The sequence below is a fragment of the Elgaria multicarinata genome, chromosome 4 (genome assembly GCF_023053635.1).
Source record: "Elgaria multicarinata webbii isolate HBS135686 ecotype San Diego chromosome 4, rElgMul1.1.pri, whole genome shotgun sequence".
Classification (NCBI taxonomy): domain Eukaryota; kingdom Metazoa; phylum Chordata; class Lepidosauria; order Squamata; family Anguidae; genus Elgaria; species Elgaria multicarinata.
Window position 1 is genome coordinate 42,914,705 of NC_086174.1, and position 19,580 is coordinate 42,934,284.

Below are 19,580 nucleotides of genomic sequence, written 5' to 3' on the forward strand. Positions count from 1 at the left end.
GAAAGTCCCCAGAAATCAGCAGAGGTTACTTCCAATATGCTAAAAAGTAAAGTTCTTATTTCTCCTATTAGGCAGAGACACATAATGCCCTGTGTTCCTGGAAATGGTGATTCTCAAAATACACATTGATTGATTGATTTTAATTTTATACCACTCAGTAGCCGAAGCTTTCTGGGCGGTTTACAAAAATTAAAACCATGAAAGCCATTCAAAATATAAAACAAAAAGAATAAAAGCATATTATAAAATACAATATAAAACACAACCAGGATAAAATCAAGCAGCAATGGAGAAATTAATACAGATTTTAAATACAAATTTAAAACAGCAAAGTTAAAATTAAGTTGCTAGACTGTTTAAATGCTGAGAAAATAAAAAGGTCTTCACCTGGCATCTAAAAGAGTATAGTGTAGGTGCCAGGCAAACCTAACTTAAACCCTGATCAACCCTATTTCAATAGAAGGAAACAGGTTCTTCTTTCTAGTGCAGTGCTGAATTCTTCAAGTTAGACAGAATCAATCACAAATATTAGTTTAACGTTCAAATAACTGGAATTTGTTAATTAACATATAGATGACATGCATTCTGGGGACAAGAAGAAAGGTGCTAGTTGAAAGCCTTGACAAATAAGCGATCCTATACACTGTTAAGTTGAAATCAGCCCCATTGAATACAATGGAATCTACTTCCGAGTAGACAGGCATAGGATTACACAATAAATCTGGCAAAATGGTTTAAGTAGGATGAAAGGGGAAGATTTACAACAGCTGATCATCATTTTTAGTATTCAAAGGAAATTATGATCTCTTGAGTTGTTTGAGATTTGGTAGATTGGGGTGATAACTTTCACAAGCACAACCAAGATTACTATTGATAGGCTATACAGTACAGGAATCTTTCTACAACATTTCTCTCTCTCTGGCGAAGATAAATAAGAAATGCCCAGGAATACCAGAAAAAACTATGTACTCTAAATAGTTGGAAGAACACTTGATTTACCCAATATTATTCAGATCAGTGTGTGGAAGAGATAAGCCAGTGAGCAGAATGGAATCCACCAGGTTTACAAAGGCTTTGGGAACCTACAACGAAAAATGTACTAGATTAGTAAAACTTGTGGTTCCTTAACTTAAACTTTAATATTTTCTTTAATTTGGTTCACCACTGTCATCCCAAAATATTTTGGTCCCACACTCTTACCCTTTATCTCAGGTCATTCCCAGTAAACTCTTGGTTCAACCCACTTCTGCATTCCTGCCATGGCCCAGTAGGTTTGGACATAGGGGCTGAAGTCCTGGGCACCCACAACCTAGTAGAACCCTACTGACCATCCAGAGAATAGCAGGTGATGGGGGCCAGGGACAAACAGGCCCTGCATCACCTGGGCTGGAATGAGCATGCCAAGACACCCACCCACACCACACCGCAAGGACCCGGGCACAGAGCTCCTCAGGAGCTTTGTGCCCATCACGGGTGGTGGTGGTGGTGGTGGTGAGCGGAAGAGGTGTTCTAAAAAACAAACAAAGAAACAAACCTTACGTTTTGCACAGGAGCACTCCTGCACTCTTTTCTGAATTTAAAAAAAAAACACCAAAATGGCGTGCATGACGTCCTGTTCCTCCCGGGACGGTGCGCGCATGTGTAGACAAGGGCGACGATCTCACAATCATAAAATTGCGAGATCGCCGCCCTCCACCCCCACCCCCCGGCGTATTTTAAGCTCTGTTGCTTTTACTTTGCTGTGTTTTAATTCATGGAGATTTAATTCTGTTATTTGTTTATAATGTTTAATTAAACTATTGCATATTTTATGGTGGTGGTTTGTTATTATTATTATTCGAAGCCAACCTGGTATAGACACTAAGGGAACTCAGCTAGTATGTTTGACACAACTATTACAAATGTTTTAAATCTAACAAATAGTTCTTACTTCTTTATGTAAAAAATCCAAGACTCCTTCAAGTTTTTTAATGCTGTCAAGGTGGGAAGTCTCCTGCTGAAAATAAAAAAAACTTATATGAGATCAAAGATGAGGATATGATTTTCCCCCTTTTTATTCCAGATAAAAGGGTTCAAAATCACATCTCCCACAACCCCACCAATTTATTTGTTTCTCACAAAACTACCATGGTGTTGGATCCAGATTTTCCAGCCCCCACCTTCCCATGGCAGTCCCTCCAGCCCCCTGTAAATGCTACATAGATACCTGATTTGCACAATCACTGCAACTCACCATGGCTTATTAGCCAAAGTGGGTTATGGCACCCACAGATGCCAAGTTGACAATCCAAGCTGCTTGTCACCACGTGAACCCAGTGAGGGCGGGTCGTTGGGAACCCATGGGCTGTTTTAGGGTTGTGGGTGGATTGTCAACCATCTCAACAACCCAGCACATAACAAGAAGCTAGGATGCACCTTGACCGCGTCCCAAATACTCAGAATGGCTGGGAAATTCACTGACCATTGGTCCAATTCAGACCATTGGTCCATCTTTTCCAGTATTGTCAAGCAGCTCTACAGGGTTTCAGGCAAGAGTTTTCTCAGCTGATACTCACTGACCCTTATAAAGGCTTTCAGGTCAGGCTGCCTTGCTGTTCTGAGTAGTCCAGGCTCTTGCTGCAGAGCTGGATGTGATACCATCCGAGCTCCATCACACTAGTATTTTATTGCACGCCTGTTACTGGGCACTCACAGATTTTTGCGGGTCCCTCTCATGACGTCGACTGCCTCCTGCATGCCTCCCGCCCCTTCTAGCTTTCTTCCCACAACAAAAAAACAGTGTAGTAAGTCCAACTTATTTTTAAAGATGGAAGTTTTAAAGAGGAAGTAATGAGGGACAAACGCATGGGTGGAGAAGCAACAGTAAGCACACATTCCCCCCCCCGCATGTTATGACACTACAAGTCTCCTATGGGATTGATCTCATCCCAGTTTTCTGTTATGTTTTCTGTTTAGAGCTTTATGCAATGTCCTAATTGTACTGTGGATTTTATATGTGTCTCTGTGGTTGCTATCCTATGTACACCTACATGGGAGAAAGTCCCAGTGAACTCTTAGGGACTTACAGAGTTGCATGGAATTGTGGTGTAAGTATATTTATCATCCCTAAGCCGTTGACTAGTTCAGGCTAGACTAGAAATGTAAATCCATAAAAGTAAAGGCAAGAGAGGACCTTTGGCGTATCTACTACCTTGGTTGTGTTTAACTGGAGCATTTCATTGTAAATACAAGCAATGTACCTTTTTGTTTGATTTTCTCCAGAAGCCAAAAAGGACTTTTCCATACTAAATCATTCTTGGGCATTTTAGAATGGGGTGGGGGAGGTAACTATTGCCTTTCAAACATTCATATTCAGTTATCACCTCTTCAGACTTCAAACAAAGTAATTTGCAGAGAGTTGATTAAAGCCCCGAGGTGAGGATGTTGCAGAGGGACATTTCATAAAAAGGATGATTTGGTACAATATGCACACCAAAGGCAAAATAATATTTTTTTTTTTAAAAAAAAACACTGTTCTTTGGAAGAATTTTTATGGGCCAGGTATAAAATTGACTGAGAGAAAATTAGACCAGAGGCAAGAGAAACTGCATACCTTTGGTGGTTTGAACTATGTTCAAACTGTGCATGTTTGAAGTTGATTAACAGTGAGAAAAAAGCAGAATTGTTTAAAACACCAAGAGCAGTCCAAACAAACTTGCTCCAAATGCTTTAATTGCTCAGTACAGTATGGCAAAGAAAACCATGCAGAGACATCAAAAGCAAACCTGAAGGTCAATATATAAATGTTGCCTCGAAGTGTAGATTCACACAAAACCCTGTTAATATGATCTATGATATTTTTATTAGTTTATAATAAAATGTATAACCCACATTTTCCACTCAGAGTGGAGATGCTCAAAGTGGCAAACAAAAACAATGATGATGATGATGATCCAATCATTAAAATGCAATAAATATAACAAAATAATAACCGCTCAAGGATCTCTTCTCGATCATCCCAGACTGCAGGACACGGAATAATGGGCTCAAGTTACAGGAAGCCAGATTCCGGCTGGACTTCAGGAAAAACTTCCTGACTGTTAGAGCAGTACGACAATAGAACCAGTTACCTTGAAAGGTTGTGAGCTCTCCCACACTAGAGGCATTCAAGAAGCAGCTGGCAGCCATCTGTCAGGTATGCTTTAAGGTGGAGTCCTGCACTGAGCGGCGGGTTGGACTTGATGGCCTTATAGGCCCCTTCCAACTCTACTATTCTATGATTCTAAGAGTAGAAAAACCCACAAAAACAAACCAAGAGAGACAGAACTAGAAAACATTATAATCTGAAATGCAGTAAAATCAAAGGCCTGTTGGAAAACAAACATCTTCAAATGCCTGAAGAACACAGACAAAGGTTTCTTCCCTCCCCCTGCAGGTAATTAAGACTCCAGCTTGCTGGGGCCATTTGCAGAGTTGTGTGGGAGGGAAAAGAAGGCGCAGCTGCATTGGCCAGTTTGAAACCGAAACCTGATTTCTTCCCTCCCCCTGCAGGTAATTAAGACTCCAGCTTGCTGGGGCCATTTGCAGAGTTGGGTGGGAGGGAAAAGAAGGCGCAGCTGCATTGGCCAGTGCGGGTTGCAGTTCTCTACCGCCCCCCTGGCTCATCCTCTAAATTTCTCTCTGATCTCGACTCGTGGCTGTCCTTTCTCCTCTCTGACAACTCTCCTACTCTGATTTTAGGTGACTTCAATATCCATGTAGATGACCCTCACGATGCTGCAGCTCTACGATTTCGCTCCTTATCTTCCTCTTACGATCTTAAGCTCTGGTCTGAAGCACCCACACATTCCCTTGGACACTGTCTGGATCTTGTCCTCACTCGGAACTGCTCTGTCCTGGACTTTTCTATCGCTGACTTTCCTCTGTCAGATCATCATCTAGTCTCTTTCAATATTACTCACAATCCCCCTCCTTCACGTCCCGCTTCTCGCCCTTGTCGTGACCTGCATTCTATCAACTACGAGGCTTTTTCTCAGTCCTTAGCCTCCTCTCTTCCTTCTGTCTACACAGCCGTCTCCTTGGACTCAGCCGTCTCCTCCTTTAACTCCTCCTTATCTTCAACTCTTGATAATCTTGCTCCATCTACAACTCGGATAGTTCGCCCCTCTCAACCCCAACCGTGGCTCACCTCTTTCCTCCGCTACCTTCGCTCTTGTTCCCGGGCAGCCGAACGCCTGTGGCGTAAGACCAAGGACTGGGCGGACTTTGTCCACTACAAATTTGTTCTCTCCTCTTTCTCTTCTGCCATTTCACTGGCCAAACAGCAGCACTACTCAACGTTGATCCAGTCAAATGCTAAGCACCCTCAGCGGCTCTTCGCGTCCTTCAATTCTCTTCTGAAGCCTAATCCGCCATCTCTCCCCGCCTCCCTGTCTGCCAACGACTTTGCCTCTTTCTTCAATGCTAAAATCCAAACTATACGCTCCGATCTAGCCAACTCTGCTCCGCTTCCAGCTCCTGTCCCTCACCTGTCAGCTCCTCCTTCAACTCTCTCGGCATTCCCTTCGGTCTCAGCTGATGAACTGTCTAAAATACTGCGCTCATCGAAGCCTTCCACTTGTTCCCGTGATCCGATTCCCTCTCGCGTCTTTATTAATCTTATCCCCGCTATCCTCCCGTCCTTGCTTCACATCATTAATTCTTCTCTGTCCTCTGGTTCATTTCCTTCTGCTTTTAAACATGCTACAGTCTCTCCCATTTTCAAAAAACCCACTCTTGATCGACTATCCCTGTCTAACTACCGACCTGTCTCCCTCTTGCCCTTTGTCTCAAAGATCCTGGAACGTCTGGTCTACTCTCGTTGTCTTGACTTTCTCTCTAATAACTCTGCTCTGGATCCCTTTCAATCTGGCTTCCGTCCTTTGCATTCCACTGAAACAGCCCTTACCAAGATCACCAATGATCTTCTTACTGCCAAGTCTAAAGGCCATTATTCTGTTCTTATTCTCCTTGATCTAACCGCAGCCTTTGACACGGTTGATCACGATCTTCTCTTAGATTCCCTCCACGACCTTGGACTCTGTGGCTCTGTCTATAACTGGTTCGCCTCCTATCTAGAGGGTCGCTCTTTCAGCGTGTCGGCTAACGGCAGCTCGTCCTCCTCTTTTCCCCTTTCAGTTGGGGTTCCGCAAGGCTCGGTGCTTGGCCCGTTGTTGTTCTCTCTATACATGCTGCCCTTGGGCAAGCTCATTCAATCTCACGGCCTCCAATATCACCTGTATGCCGATGATACACAATTATATCTTTCATCTCCGGAACTTTCTCCAGATGTTCACGATCGTATCTCGGCATGTCTTTCAGATATCTCAGCCTGGCTGCTTCATCGTCGTTTGAAACTTAACATGGCAAAGACTGAACTGCTAGTTTTTCCTCCTAAACCTTCTCCTCACCTCTCATTCTCCCTTACTGTCAACGATGTCACGCTTACTCCGGTCAAGGAAGCTCGTAGTCTTGGCTTTATATTTGACTCCTCGCTCTCCTTTACTCCTCACATCGAGGCAGTAGCTAAATCCTGTCGTTTCTTCCTGTATAATATTGCCAGGATTCGACCATTCTTGTCTGTCTCTTCTGCCAAGACTCTCGTTCACGCACTGGTTATCTCTCGGTTGGACTACTGCAACCTTCTTCTCTCTGGCCTTCCTTCGTCTCACATCAGTCCGCTGGTCTCTGTCCACCACTCTGCCGCTAAGATCATCTTCTTGGCCCGCCGCTCTGACCATGTCACTCCACTTCTGAAATCTCTTCATTGGCTTCCAATTCACTCCAGAATCCAATATAAACTTCTCCTACTGACCTTCAAAGCTCTTCACTGCCTAGCTCCTGCCTATCTCTCCTCTCTCATCTCACACTATCGCCCCGCTCGGGCTCTCCGCTCCTCCGATGCCATGCTTCTCGCCTGCCCAAGGACCTCCACTTCCCTTACTCGGCTTCGTCCTTTTTCTTCTGCTGCCCCTTACGCCTGGAACGCTCTTCCAGAACACTTGAGAACTACAAACTCAATCACTGCTTTTAAGACTCAGCTCAAAACTTTTCTTTTCCCTATAGCCTTCAAATATTGAGTTTGTTCTGACTTTACACTGTTGGTTTTGCCCTACCCTGTGCCTGTTTACACTTCCCTGTGCCTGTTTGCATTCTCCTTCCCTCTTTATTGTTTACTACAACTTATTAGATTGTAAGCCTATGCGGCAGGGTCTTGCTATTTACTGTGTTATCTGTACAGCACCATGTACATTGATGGTGCTATATAAATAAATAATAATAATAATAATAATAAAGGACTAGTGGCTTATTTCCCCCACTGTGTATACCAGCCAAATTTCCTTAATTACCCTCGCTGGTGCAGTTTGCCATGTCGTCCAAACCAGGTGGCATGGCTTGTGTGAGGGAGCAGCAACCCTCAAAGAAACCATGGGCTGTTATTGAGTTATTTGAGGGTTGCTGCCCTGTCACATGATTTCCTCACCTGGCACTGATCAAGAGCTGCACCATGAAGTAGGGTGAAGTTCAAAGGCAGCTGAGGAATGCTGGGAATTGTACTCCATTGCACTTTGAGGGCACAAGGTTGGGGAAGGCTGCTATAACAGCTATCAGTCTAAACTTGGTTGTATACATATTTTGTATCCTATCCCAGGATAACTAGTTAAGGAGAACTGAACGAAGGTACACTGTTTAAAAGCTATAATTGGGAAAAAAATAAGGAAAGGAGGCTAGATTTTTTTAATGGCTTGTAACATCTTGGGGCGGGGGGAGAGGAGACTCAGACCTGATAATATTAAAGTCCCACAACTTAATCCATGTTTTGGAACCCAATTCTTTGGTCCATTTGCCAAAGAATTGAGCCTCTTACCTGAGCCTCTTACCATATGAGCCTCTTACCTGAGAGATGGAGGCCTGGAAAGGACACGGCTGAAAAACTGTGATTAGCTTCCAATCATTTTGGTAATCTATACTCTGGGAGGAAAGAGCACAACAAAAAATAGCTGTAACATTGTAGATTAAAGAGGAGATGAGACTCAAGCTGTATGGTCTCTTTCCCCATTTTATTAGTCCTCAGTCTTTTAACTTGCCAGACATTAACATTTGACTCAAGCATTTGCTTTGTGTCGCTTTCCATAACTCAGAAATCCTACTGGTGACACCTGACTGTTTTTTGTGAAGACTATTGACAGTAAAATTTGCAAGATTAAATTAACTTTGGCAACAGTGTTATCATTGACTAGCCAAACTCCGTTGTGAGAGATGTAGATGCCATATTATTTGTGTCAGAGTTAAGTGAATGAGCTTCCAATTGTACCATTCTCTGTTTTGTTCCAGGCCTCAAATCTTCCACTCAGTGGGGCATGTATTCAGGATTGCATCAACTATTATTTGCGGCTAATTGCAGGCCCAAAAGAGTGTAATGAGACCATATTTATGTAACTTTTTTTTTAACATGAAGAAGTCACCCAAGTCACAATTCAAACAACTCTGGGCCAGCCCTTCTATGAAGTAGGGTGAAGTGAGCTGCTTCAGGCAGCACCATGAGGAGAGGCAGAAGAAAGCAGGAATTGGGTCTGAATGCTGCAGCAAGACATTTGGGGCTATACTACAGGCAGCAAAACGTTTCTAGCCAGCACCGACACAGTTTAGTATTTAAAAGTCTATTAAAAACACAAACCTTTCCGGGCCACAAGAAGTCATGGTTTCATAGTGTTTATACACATACCTTGCTCTCTTTCATACTCTTCACAATTTCCTTTGCTTGATCAAGGAGATCTCTGCACCACAAATGGGAAAGGAAAATTGTCAAGTGGATATGCATACACACTCTGGAAGCCTGTCGCTCTGAAGTCAACGGGCTTGTGAATATGCTTTGGGTTTCAGTGACAACCAGTCAGAACTCTAAAGGAGCTATCCTGACTGTTAGAGCAGTACGACAATGGAACCAATTGCCTAGGGAGGTTGTGGGCTCTCCCAAACTAGAGGCATTCAAGAGGTAGCTGGACATCCATCTGTCAGGGATGCTTTAAGGTGGATTCCTGCATTGAGCGGGGGTTGGACTCGATGGCCTTATAGGCCCCTTCCAACTCTACTATTCTATGATTCTAAGGTGCTGACTGTTTCTGACCGAAACCCAGAGCGGATTCACTGCCTTACTGACATCGAAGCCACCAGCCTCCACTGCACACATGTGAAATTCTAGTTACATTCACATCCATATCCACCCTCTGTCCGTCCTTGTTTGCATTGTGGCCGGGCTTCTCTATAGTCCTTTGCTGAAATATGATTTTGGAACCTCAGAAGGAGAAAGGAGATCAGAAGACTTTCAGTCTTCACGGGCAGGAATTCAGTTTTCTGCAGAGCCTTTTGTTCAAGACTAGCCCAAACTAAATAAATTATCCAAAATAAGCAAATCTTAAACATTCAGATTTGAACAATATATACAGAAGAGAATTCTGCTTTTCTTTAGGTACAGTTTGGAGCACCTTTGACAGAAAGTTGTTTCAGGCTAGAGGCCATACTCTTCACTGCAGAATATGGTCTTGGCATGCATTGAACAGAAGGCAGCAGGGTAGACATTTTGTCTAGGACATCATTAGCTCATTGTTTGATCTTATAACATTTCCCTTAAATTCCTGGTTTGTGTAAATTAGGACTTTTTTATCTGCAATATCTTCCATTGCTGAAATGATGACTTCCAGGTAAACAAGAAACAGCTAAGCAAATAAAATAGAACTTACATTGTTCCACTTCTTGATGCAGCCCTGCTGTTTTCAAGAGAAGAGTAATACTGCACGGAAGGATTAAATCTGCTAACAAGAGCTGAAAGAGGTAGACTCAATTCAGTGAATTGATAGGCTTTGCATTTGCTTGTGTAAACATGGTATTGAATCAAATGGGCAATAATCATCCCGTTTCGAAGTTTGGGTATGTGATGAAGTTGGGAATGGGGGTATACCATGGCAAATAATAATACATATTATTATTATTATTATTATTATTAATAATAATAATAATAATAATAATGAAATCACATATAACAATAATATAATATTTATTTATTTATTACCCACCTCTCCCTTTGGATCGAGGCAGGGAACAACATTAATACAACAATACAATGTAAATCAAATGCATAAAACTAATTAAAAGAGCACATAAAACCAGTACAATATTAAAATAACAATCACAACATCTTAAAATTCTTAGGTTTAAAATTCATCTGGGTAGGCCTGCTGGAAGAGACTAGTCTTTATAGCGATCTTAAACTTGGAAAGAGTGTTAAGTTGATGAATCTCTTCTGGCAGGCCATTTCTTGAATGCTAATAAACTGTTACGTTGACGAGTCTCCTCCAGCAGACCATTCCACAGTCTGGGAGCAGCAGAAGAGAAGGTCTTCTAGGTAACAGTTGTCAGCCTAGTTTTGGCTGACTGAAGAAAATTCTCCTCAGAGGAACTGAATGTGCACAGCGGAAGATGATCCCGCAGGAAACCTGGATCCAAAGCATGTAGGGTTTTAAAGGTAATGACCAACACTTTGTACTTCACCTGGAAAGTAATTGGCAGCCAGTGGAGTAATTTTAATATTGGTGTGATATGGTCACCCCTAGATGTACTGGTGACCAACCTGGCTGCCATATTTTGAACTAGTTGAAGTTTCTGAACTAAGTACAAAGGTAACTCTTTGGACAGTGCATTGAAGAAGTTGAGTCTCAAAGTTACCAGTGCGTGCACTACCACCTTTAAATGTTCCAACTCTAGGAAAAGGCGCAGCTGGTGTAACAGCTGAAGCTTATAGTAGGCACTCCTGGCCATTGCATCTATCTGGGCTGTAATTTGGAGTGACGGGTCCAGGAGCACCCCCAAGCTGTGAATGCAGTCTTTCAGGAGGAGTGTAACCCCTTCTAGTACCAACTGACAGGTTAGGGCCTTTGACAGTAAGCACCTCTGTCTTGCCTGGATTCAGTTTCAGTTTGTTTTTCCTCATCCAGCCCATTACTGCCTCCAAGCATTCATTCAGAAGAGACACACTATCCTTACCTGGTGCTGTTATTGAAGGCATAGAAAAATATATTTGGGTGTCATCAGCATACTGATAGCAACCCACCCCATGCCTCTGGATGATCTCTCCCAGTGGTTTCATGTAGATGTTAAACAGCATTGGGGATAGGATGTCGCTTTGTGGTATGCCATACAATAGCTCCTTTTTGAGGAGCAGCTATCCCCAACATCACCATCTAGAACCTGCCCGAGAGGTAGGACCGGAACCACTGGAGCACAGTGCCCCCGATTTCCAAACCCCTCAGGCATTCCAGAAGGATACCATGGTCGATGGTATTGAAAGCCGCTGAGAGGTCCAAAAGTACCAGCAGGGACACACTTCCCCTGTCAATACTCATGCAAAGATCATCCGCTAGCACAACTACAGCAGTCTCAACTCTGTATCCCGCTCTGAAGCTGGTTTGAAATGGGTCTAGAAAATCTGTATCATCCAAGATTGCTTGGAGTTGGAAGGCAACTTCCAACTCAATCACCTTGCCCTCTCAATCACCTTGCCCAAAAATGGAAGATTTGATATCAAGCATTTTCAAACACAAGTGCTGGGCAACAGATAAAATTAAAGACAGCTCATTGGAAAACCAAACTCAAAGAGTTCATCAAACTCGAGAGGGATGGATGTTGTAGGGATCTGTCCTGGAACTTGTCAACATTTTTATTAATAACTTAGATGAAAGGGCAGAGAGAATCTTTATCATCGTTGCAGATGACAGAAAATTGAATGGAATAACTAACATCACAGAAGGCAAACATAAAATTACAAATGAACTTAATAAAATGGAGGCCTTCTCTGCCGTGGCTTTTATATTGTATTTTATATTATGGTTTTATACTGTTGTTTTAAACTTTGAATGTTTTTAATTTTTGTGAACCGCCCAGAGAGCTCCGGCTATTGGGCGGTATAGAAATGTAATAAATAAATAAATAAATAAATAAAATAAAATAAAATAAAATTCAGCAGAAACAAATGCATTGTTATGCATTTAGACAACAAAAGTAGGGTGACCATATTTTGGAAACCAAAAAGGAGGACAACATGGTCAGCCCCCAAGGGGGCGTGTCCAGCACCAAGGGGGCGTGCCCACCCAAACATAGCCTTGGTCACATGTCTGATTTTACAGCACACATTTAAGACAAATCTGTTCTACATAACATCTTAATGTTAAAATCACTGAAATAAGGAACAAGTGAGAGATTCAATGTATTTGAAATTAACTTCACTCACTCTTACTTTTGTAGGTTTCGCTGTACTTTGAAGCTTTTGCTATACTCTGTGTGTCACATTCTCCCCTTCCCTCAAATATCTTTTCTGACTGTATCTTCACTCATTGCAAGCTGCTGTTGTTGTTAACAGGGTTTGCTACTGGCCGGCCGGATGGCTGGCTTTTTTTAATTTCAATTTTTTAAAAAAGATTGTGTATAAGTTTCTCTACTCTAACATTAGGGTGGGTCTTGTGGCAGTGAACACTACTTTGCCCATTCACACTTCTCACTTATATACATTAGCTTCTCAAGGCTTGTGTGTTGGCACCACTTCGCACATCCAGACTTTGAACTCCTGTCTACTTCCTGCACAAACATGCGACTCTGAGACCCTCTTCTTAATGCCCTTCTTTTCATGCCAGCACCATGGGGCTAAGTTACAATAGATGTCTCTGGGTTGTCTGTGCAGCCTCTGTTGTCTCTCACTCTAAGTCATTGCAGACAAACCAAAGCCTACAGCCTCAAACAATCTCTCTCTCTCCCCCCCCCCCAAAGTCTCCCAATGGTCCAGCTAGGCTGCACACTTGTGGCTTGGGATATTGCTTATTGCAGGTTATTGCTTGGTCATATCTGGTGACTCTTACATCATCATCATCATCATTTTTATATCCCGCCTTTTGCCCAATACTTTAAAAACTTCTGCCACCAGCCGCCTCCACCTCTTCTCCTCCTGCACAACTTTGATGCACTCTTAAAACACTCTTTATGTATTTATTTTAAAATTAATAATTTTAAAACCTCAAACTTTTTTAAAAATCCTAAAACTCAATGGATGAACAGATGTGTTTCAAACTTGGCATAGCTAAAGTCCTTGTTAAGAGCAATCATGGTGCCAAGTTTCATCTCTTTATCTTTAAAAATAACATTTTTAAAAAATAATAATTTTAAATCCTCAAATTTTAAAAAAATCCTAAAAATCAATGGATGAACGGATCTGTTTCAAATTTGGTATGGCTAAAGTTCTACCTAAAAGCTATCATGGTGCCAACTTTAAGCTCTTTATCTTCAAAAATGATGGTTTTAAAAATAATAATTTTAAAACCTCAAATATTTTAAAAATCCTAAAAAAATCAATGAACGGATCTGTTTCAAATTTGGTATGGCTAAAGCTCTACCTAAAACCTATCATGGTACCAAGTTTCATTTATTTATCTTTAAAAATGACGATTTTAAAAATAATAATTTTAAAACCTCAATTTTTAAAAAATTCCTTAAAAAATCAATGGATGAATGGATCTGTTTCAAATTTGGTATGACTAAAGCCCTACCTAAGAGCTACCATCGTGCCAAGTTTCATGTATTTATCTTTAAAAATGACAGAGTTATAAGCATTTTTGTTAATTCCCATTAGAGCTGCTCTTTGGCTGGGGAAGATTGGAAAAATCCGGATTTCCCCTCCCCCTCCTGGATTTGTCACCAAACCCCAGACAAATCTGGGCAAATCTGGTCATATGGTCACCCTGAACAAAAGCAAACAAAAATCAGGCACACAGGTATAGGAAGGGGGATACATGTGGAAAAGATCTCAAATTTGTAGTCAATCCCAAACTGAATACAAGTCAACAGTGTGATATCGATGCAGGAAAGGTTAACAGTGTTTTAGGCTGCATTATTAATAGAATGTAGTAGAAGGAAGTAGAGCTTTTCTACATGAGGCTCTTAATTGCTATATCTGCTTTTGGTTTCATCACAGAATAGAGATCCAAGCTCTACTCAAAGAGCTTTCCCTTGCCTGCTTTTCTGCTGCATCACCTCTAGGTACTGCTGTGATGTATGGAATAGTGCAATTACACAAATAGGAAAATAACAGATTTTCCCCACTGTAAAAATACCCAGGAAAATGCTCTTAAAAAACAGAAGCAAAACTGGAGGGTCCACGTCATTGTCTAAAAAACCAGTAAACAACTATAAGTAAGGAATCACGAGTGCACAATAAATTCCTTATGCAGAAAAGCTCATAGACGAACTGGAACAGGTTCAAAGGAAGGCAACAGGGATATGGAAAACAAGTTATATGAAGAAAGGTTGTCGGCAGGGTAGGTTTAGCCTGGAGAAGAGAAGATTGAGTGGGGACATGATAGCACTTTTCAAATACCGAAAGGGCTATCACATAGAAGAGGGGAAGGATTTGTTCTCTGCTGTTCAATTGGCAAGTCTAGTTCTAATTGGCTTTAGTTCCAGGATGGGGGATTTTGGTGGAACACCAGGATAAACTCCTTAACCATAAGAATAGTTTGTTAATGGAACCAGTTACCTAGAGAGATAGTGGGATATCCTACATAGGAGGACGGCCATCTTTTGGGAATGTTCTAGTTTTGGATTTCCTGCATAGAGCAGTGGGCTGGACTGGACTAAATAGCCTACAAGACTTCCTCCAACTCTATGATTCTGTAGTCATAGGGCTAAGCGAAACTTAGCATTTGACTGTTCCATTTCTGCCTTTGGTTTGCAATTCCTATTGAGGAATATACAACTGCAGTTGAGGGGAGACATGATAGCACTCTTCAAATACTTAAAAGGTTGTCACACAGAGGAAGGCCAGGATCTCTTCTCAATCATCCCAGAGTGTAGGACACAGAATAATGGGCTCAAGTTATAGGAAGCCAGATTCCGGCTGGACAGCAGGAAAAACTTCCTGACTGTTAGAGCAGTATGACAATGGAACCAATTACCTAGGGAGGTTGTGGGCTCTCCCACACTGGAGGCATTCAAGAGGCAGCTGGACAACCATCTGTCAGGGATGCTTTAGGGTGGATTCCTGCACTGAGCAGGGGGTTGGACTCGATGGTCTTATAGGCCCCTTCCAACTCTATTATTCTATGAGTCTATGATTCTATGAACTGTGAGAGCAACACAACTTTTTTGAATATCTTGCCATTGAGCCATGCGATAGTATTTTTTTCCAAGAGTTTATACTATAAGACATACCCGTTAGTGTTTTCATGCTTGTCTGGATAGGATCCTTCTCTGTGCTATAAGGAGAAATATTAATTAATCATTCTTTGTATATATAAAATACTCATGGAGCCCAATGCAAGGTATGTGCATATCAGGCCTTTCCCCCCCTTTGTCTTCCTTTTTCACCCACTCCACATAATTCTACACTACAAGCTAGTTTTGGAAGTAGCCCTGCATTTCAGAATGGCACAAGCTTGCAATGTGCCATAGTAAAGGAACTGTTAGACTAAGTACAGAAAGAAAATCACCTTGGATCTGGCCCACACGCTTCCTTGCGTCATGGGTTCATTCATCACACAGTAGGAGGGATACCTTTATAGACTTAATAGCAATTTACTGTTTGTTTCCATTGGCTGCTAAAATCCTTCTCTCCGGGATTGTCTATATGTCTTCTAACCTCTACAGTAGCTGCACAGTGGCGCTGGGTCAGTTATGTGACACAGCTGCCACCACGAGGCTTTTCATCAAAGCTGTGTGGTAAAAAAGTCAGGACTTTTTTCTTCAAAGTGAGGTCACCATGACCCTTCCGCTGTGTAACCTTCCTCCAGGGTCGAGCTGGGGGTGATGGCAACCCCTGATTGGTTGCTGGAAGCTGGGAAGGGTTGTGTTAATTAACTTCTCTGATGCTGCATTAATTCACCACAATTTATATCCAAAACTGCGGAGGGAGCTTTCATCCTTTACTTTGGTGATGCAGAGCTGTACATCTCCAGTTTATAAAACTAGAGACCGGCCACCTTCCCTGACCGTTTGCTCTGAAGGGGTGAAATTTGGGCAGGGTGCTCTCAGGGAGAGTACACACTCACCCCATTTCATCCCATTAGAGCAAATCATCCGTGAAAGCAGCCAGTCTCTATTTTTATAAACTGGAGATGCACAGCTCTGCATCAGCAAAGCAAATGAGAAAAGCTCCCTCCACAAATGTGCAGATTCTCCCTTCAGATCCTGCCCTGGATAACTTAGGATTTTTGCTTCTTCTCAGAACAGTGGACATAATGGGGGGGGGAGAGCTATTACTTTTGACCCCCCTGCCGAAGTATGTTTTCTGGGTTTTAAGGATAGCCAGCTCTGCTGCAGACCACTGAAGGAGCAGATTTCATCATACTGCAGAGAATAAGAGCAATGCGCTTTCCTCATGTGCTCATCAAGATGAAGCCCCGATAATTCAATGTGAGAACAAAGGCCAAACTTAGCTCTACAAACCTGTAGGATGGTAGTCCAGGGCCCCATCTGGTAACCCCCCATTGAGATGAGCAAAAATCACTTTCAGTAGGAGCACCTGGGAGTGGGAAAGTGGTCCTTTCCCCCACCTGTTAATCCCCAAACCCAAATTGCTTTCACAAGGCTCCCCCCCTCACACTGCTATAGGGTTTAAGTGTGTGTGCATTTTCTACATTTAAAACTCAGGGGGAGATGCAGATGTGTGTGTAGATTTAGAGCCAGGAAACAGTAAGCAAGAAGGCTTACATGACCCCTCCCTATTTTTTCACTTTTTAAATTGTCTCTAACCAGAAGCAGCTTCTCCTCATCTAAACAGGTTGTTGGGCAGAGTTTTTTATAGTCACCTTATGACATTTATTCTATTATCTAACTATTATTCATAGGGCCAGCTCACCTGCTGGACTGGTGCTACATTTGTTCTGCATACTGGGGTTTGCAGAAGGTGCAAAGCAGTCAGCAACTGCTGCTTCTCTCCTAGGGTGACCATTTGAAAAGGAGGACAGGGCTCCGGTATCTTTAACAGTTGTATAGAAAAGGGAATTTCAGCCGGTGTCATTTGCATGCATGCAGCACCTGGTGAAATTCCATCTTCATCACGACAATTAAGGCTGCATGATCCCTACCCTCTTTTGTATCTGGTCAAGAGGGCACAGCTCCTGCAGGCTTCAACTGTTGTGATGAAGAGGGAATTTCACCTGGTGCTGCATGTATACAAATGATACCTACTGAAATTCTCTTTTTTATGTAGCTGTTAAAGATATAGGAGCCCTGTCCTCCTTTGCATATGGGCACCCTACTCTCTCCACACTGACTCCTACCATAATCAGGCTTTTTTCACAGTTGGTAAAGTGACTGAAGCACATGGTAAGTCTGAAGCACATCAGCAGTAGGAATAAACTCTGTCTAAACATAAAAAACATAAAAACAAAAAAAACCCATAAAAACATAAAAAATGTACTGTTTTTATGTTTTTATAATTTTTGTATACTTTTAATGTTTACTATTTTTAATTGTTGTAAACCGCCCAGAGAGCTTCGGCTGTATAATATTGGACTGTACTGTACAATATAAATGTAAATAAATAAATAAATAAATAAATAAATATGTTTTATGAGCATGATGAAAAGTGATACCTTTGGAGCGGGTCTGCCTGGTCCACTCTGGAGCCCCCAATCTGTAAATAAATATAGAATCATAAATGTGTCAGTAATAAAAGAAATACAGCTGGTATAGACAGTGTCTGAGGAACACACACAGTGAAATGTACATGGCCAAAACATAACTTTGCATCTTTCCCTGTAAACCTTTCCTGCGTGTCAGACATAGCACCGTGAAGGGAACTTCAGTCATGATTAGTGTGAGGGTACGAATAGGGAAAAGGGGGGAAACACATGGGCTGTTAACTGTGAAATCACAAGACTAAACAGGAATGACTGCCAAGACTCAGGAATTTTAAGATCCAGTGCAGGGATAAGTAAAGTTGTATACGGCTTCCTGCATTGTCTCTAATTCTGTAAAATGTACTACTGTCTATTGTGTAGCAAAAACCTGTTACCAAATAGATAAATGTGGGCACATGCACAATTCATTCATCTAGATTGTATTGTGCTTTTAGAGGTGAAACTTTGGACACTGATTGGTTGAGTTGATATGGTGGTTTGGAATTTTAAGCTGTTATAGACAAGTTTCTGTGAGGAAAGAGAAAATTGTCAGTTTGGCTGTGATTAAAACCTCACACAGGTCTTAGAATATAGTGAAACTAAGGGACTGGATGACCAGTGGCATGGAGTCTGAAGGAACAATGCAGCACTGGCAATGGACTAAGGGCCTTCCTAGATGAGGCCTTAGCGTGCCTTCTGTCCCGGCTTCCCTGCTGTGCGTCCAGATGACGCACAGGGGAATCCGGAGACAGGCCGCACTGAGGCCTCTTCCAACGTGCCATAAGCCAATGCGCTTATGGCGTGCTTTTTCCCCAGCTCCGGCCTCAGGCCTGGGCTGGGGAAAGTGTGGAGAGTTCCGCAGCTTTTTGCGGCTCCTCGCTTACTCGCGAGGAGCCGCGAAAAGCCGCGGACCTGGCACAGCGCTCATAGGAGCGCTGTGCCCATCGGCGGGGGGGGGGGCGAAGGATGACAGGGTGGGTGGCAGGGTGGGTGGCACGGGGGGATGCCGTGCAATGCCGCCCCATGCCAGGCATTGCCCGGGCTCGGGCTGCGCGCGGCGCGATCGCACCCGCCCTCCCCCCGTGCCACCCACCCTGTCATCCTTCGCCCCCCCCCCCGGTAAAAAACAAAACAAAAAACACTTACCTTGTCCGCCGTCTTCGGGCCGCACCCGGCCCCTTTAAAATAATAATTAAAAAATGGCGGACGCCGCAGGGATGCGACGTCCCTACGCATCCGCCGTGTGGTAGCCTGGGGGAGGCGCGCTAACGTTAGCGCGCCTCGGCCCCGCCTCCCTGCTGGCGTACGCCGGCAGGTCTAGCAAGGCCCTAAGAGGGATCTGAGAGAAAGGCAGGTAGAGAAAGAGGAGGCTTGAGAAAGAGAGTACACAGACAGGACATTGAGGCAAGAGTTGATTCTGAAGAAACTCTGGAGTGGTCAAGTTAAATTGGAGGGGCTGTGTGCTATGTTGGGGAAGAAGGGCAGGAGTGCTCGGAGAGTGAAAGAAAGTGAGGTAAAGTAGGCAATGGCCTAAAAGGGGCTGGACGGGCAGAGGGTAAGGGGAATAATTGGCAATATCAAAGAAGAAGCTAACAGTTTGGTGATGGATCAAATATGGGGAACAAAGGCGAGAAGGGAGTCAACGGGCTTGGAGCCCGTTCAGCAGGTTGGGCCATGATATTGTTAATCAGAAAAAGACAGCATAAGAGGAAAGGATTGCTTGGGAGTTTATCCTTGGACATATTGAGTTTTGGATGCTGATGAAGCATCCCAAAAGAAGTATCAAAAATTGGAGAGGCAGGGATGACGATGGTTGCAGGCCAAACAGTTTTTATAGGAGACAGTTCAAAAGCTGACAGCCCTGCCGTTAGGGACAGAGATGGAGCAAAGCACCCTCAGAAC

The 19,580-nt window shown here is 42.9% G+C and overlaps 1 protein-coding gene across 1 annotated transcript in view; it reads right to left on the reverse strand.

Moving 5' to 3' along the window:
* Nucleotides 1-19,580, reverse strand: part of PLB1 (phospholipase B1) — a 141,572-nt gene that overhangs the window by 103,602 nt on the left and 18,390 nt on the right. The window contains 2 exon segments of the mRNA XM_063125398.1: nucleotides 7,915-7,989; nucleotides 8,744-8,795. Coding sequence (XP_062981468.1) covers nucleotides 7,915-7,989; nucleotides 8,744-8,795 — 127 coding nt within the window.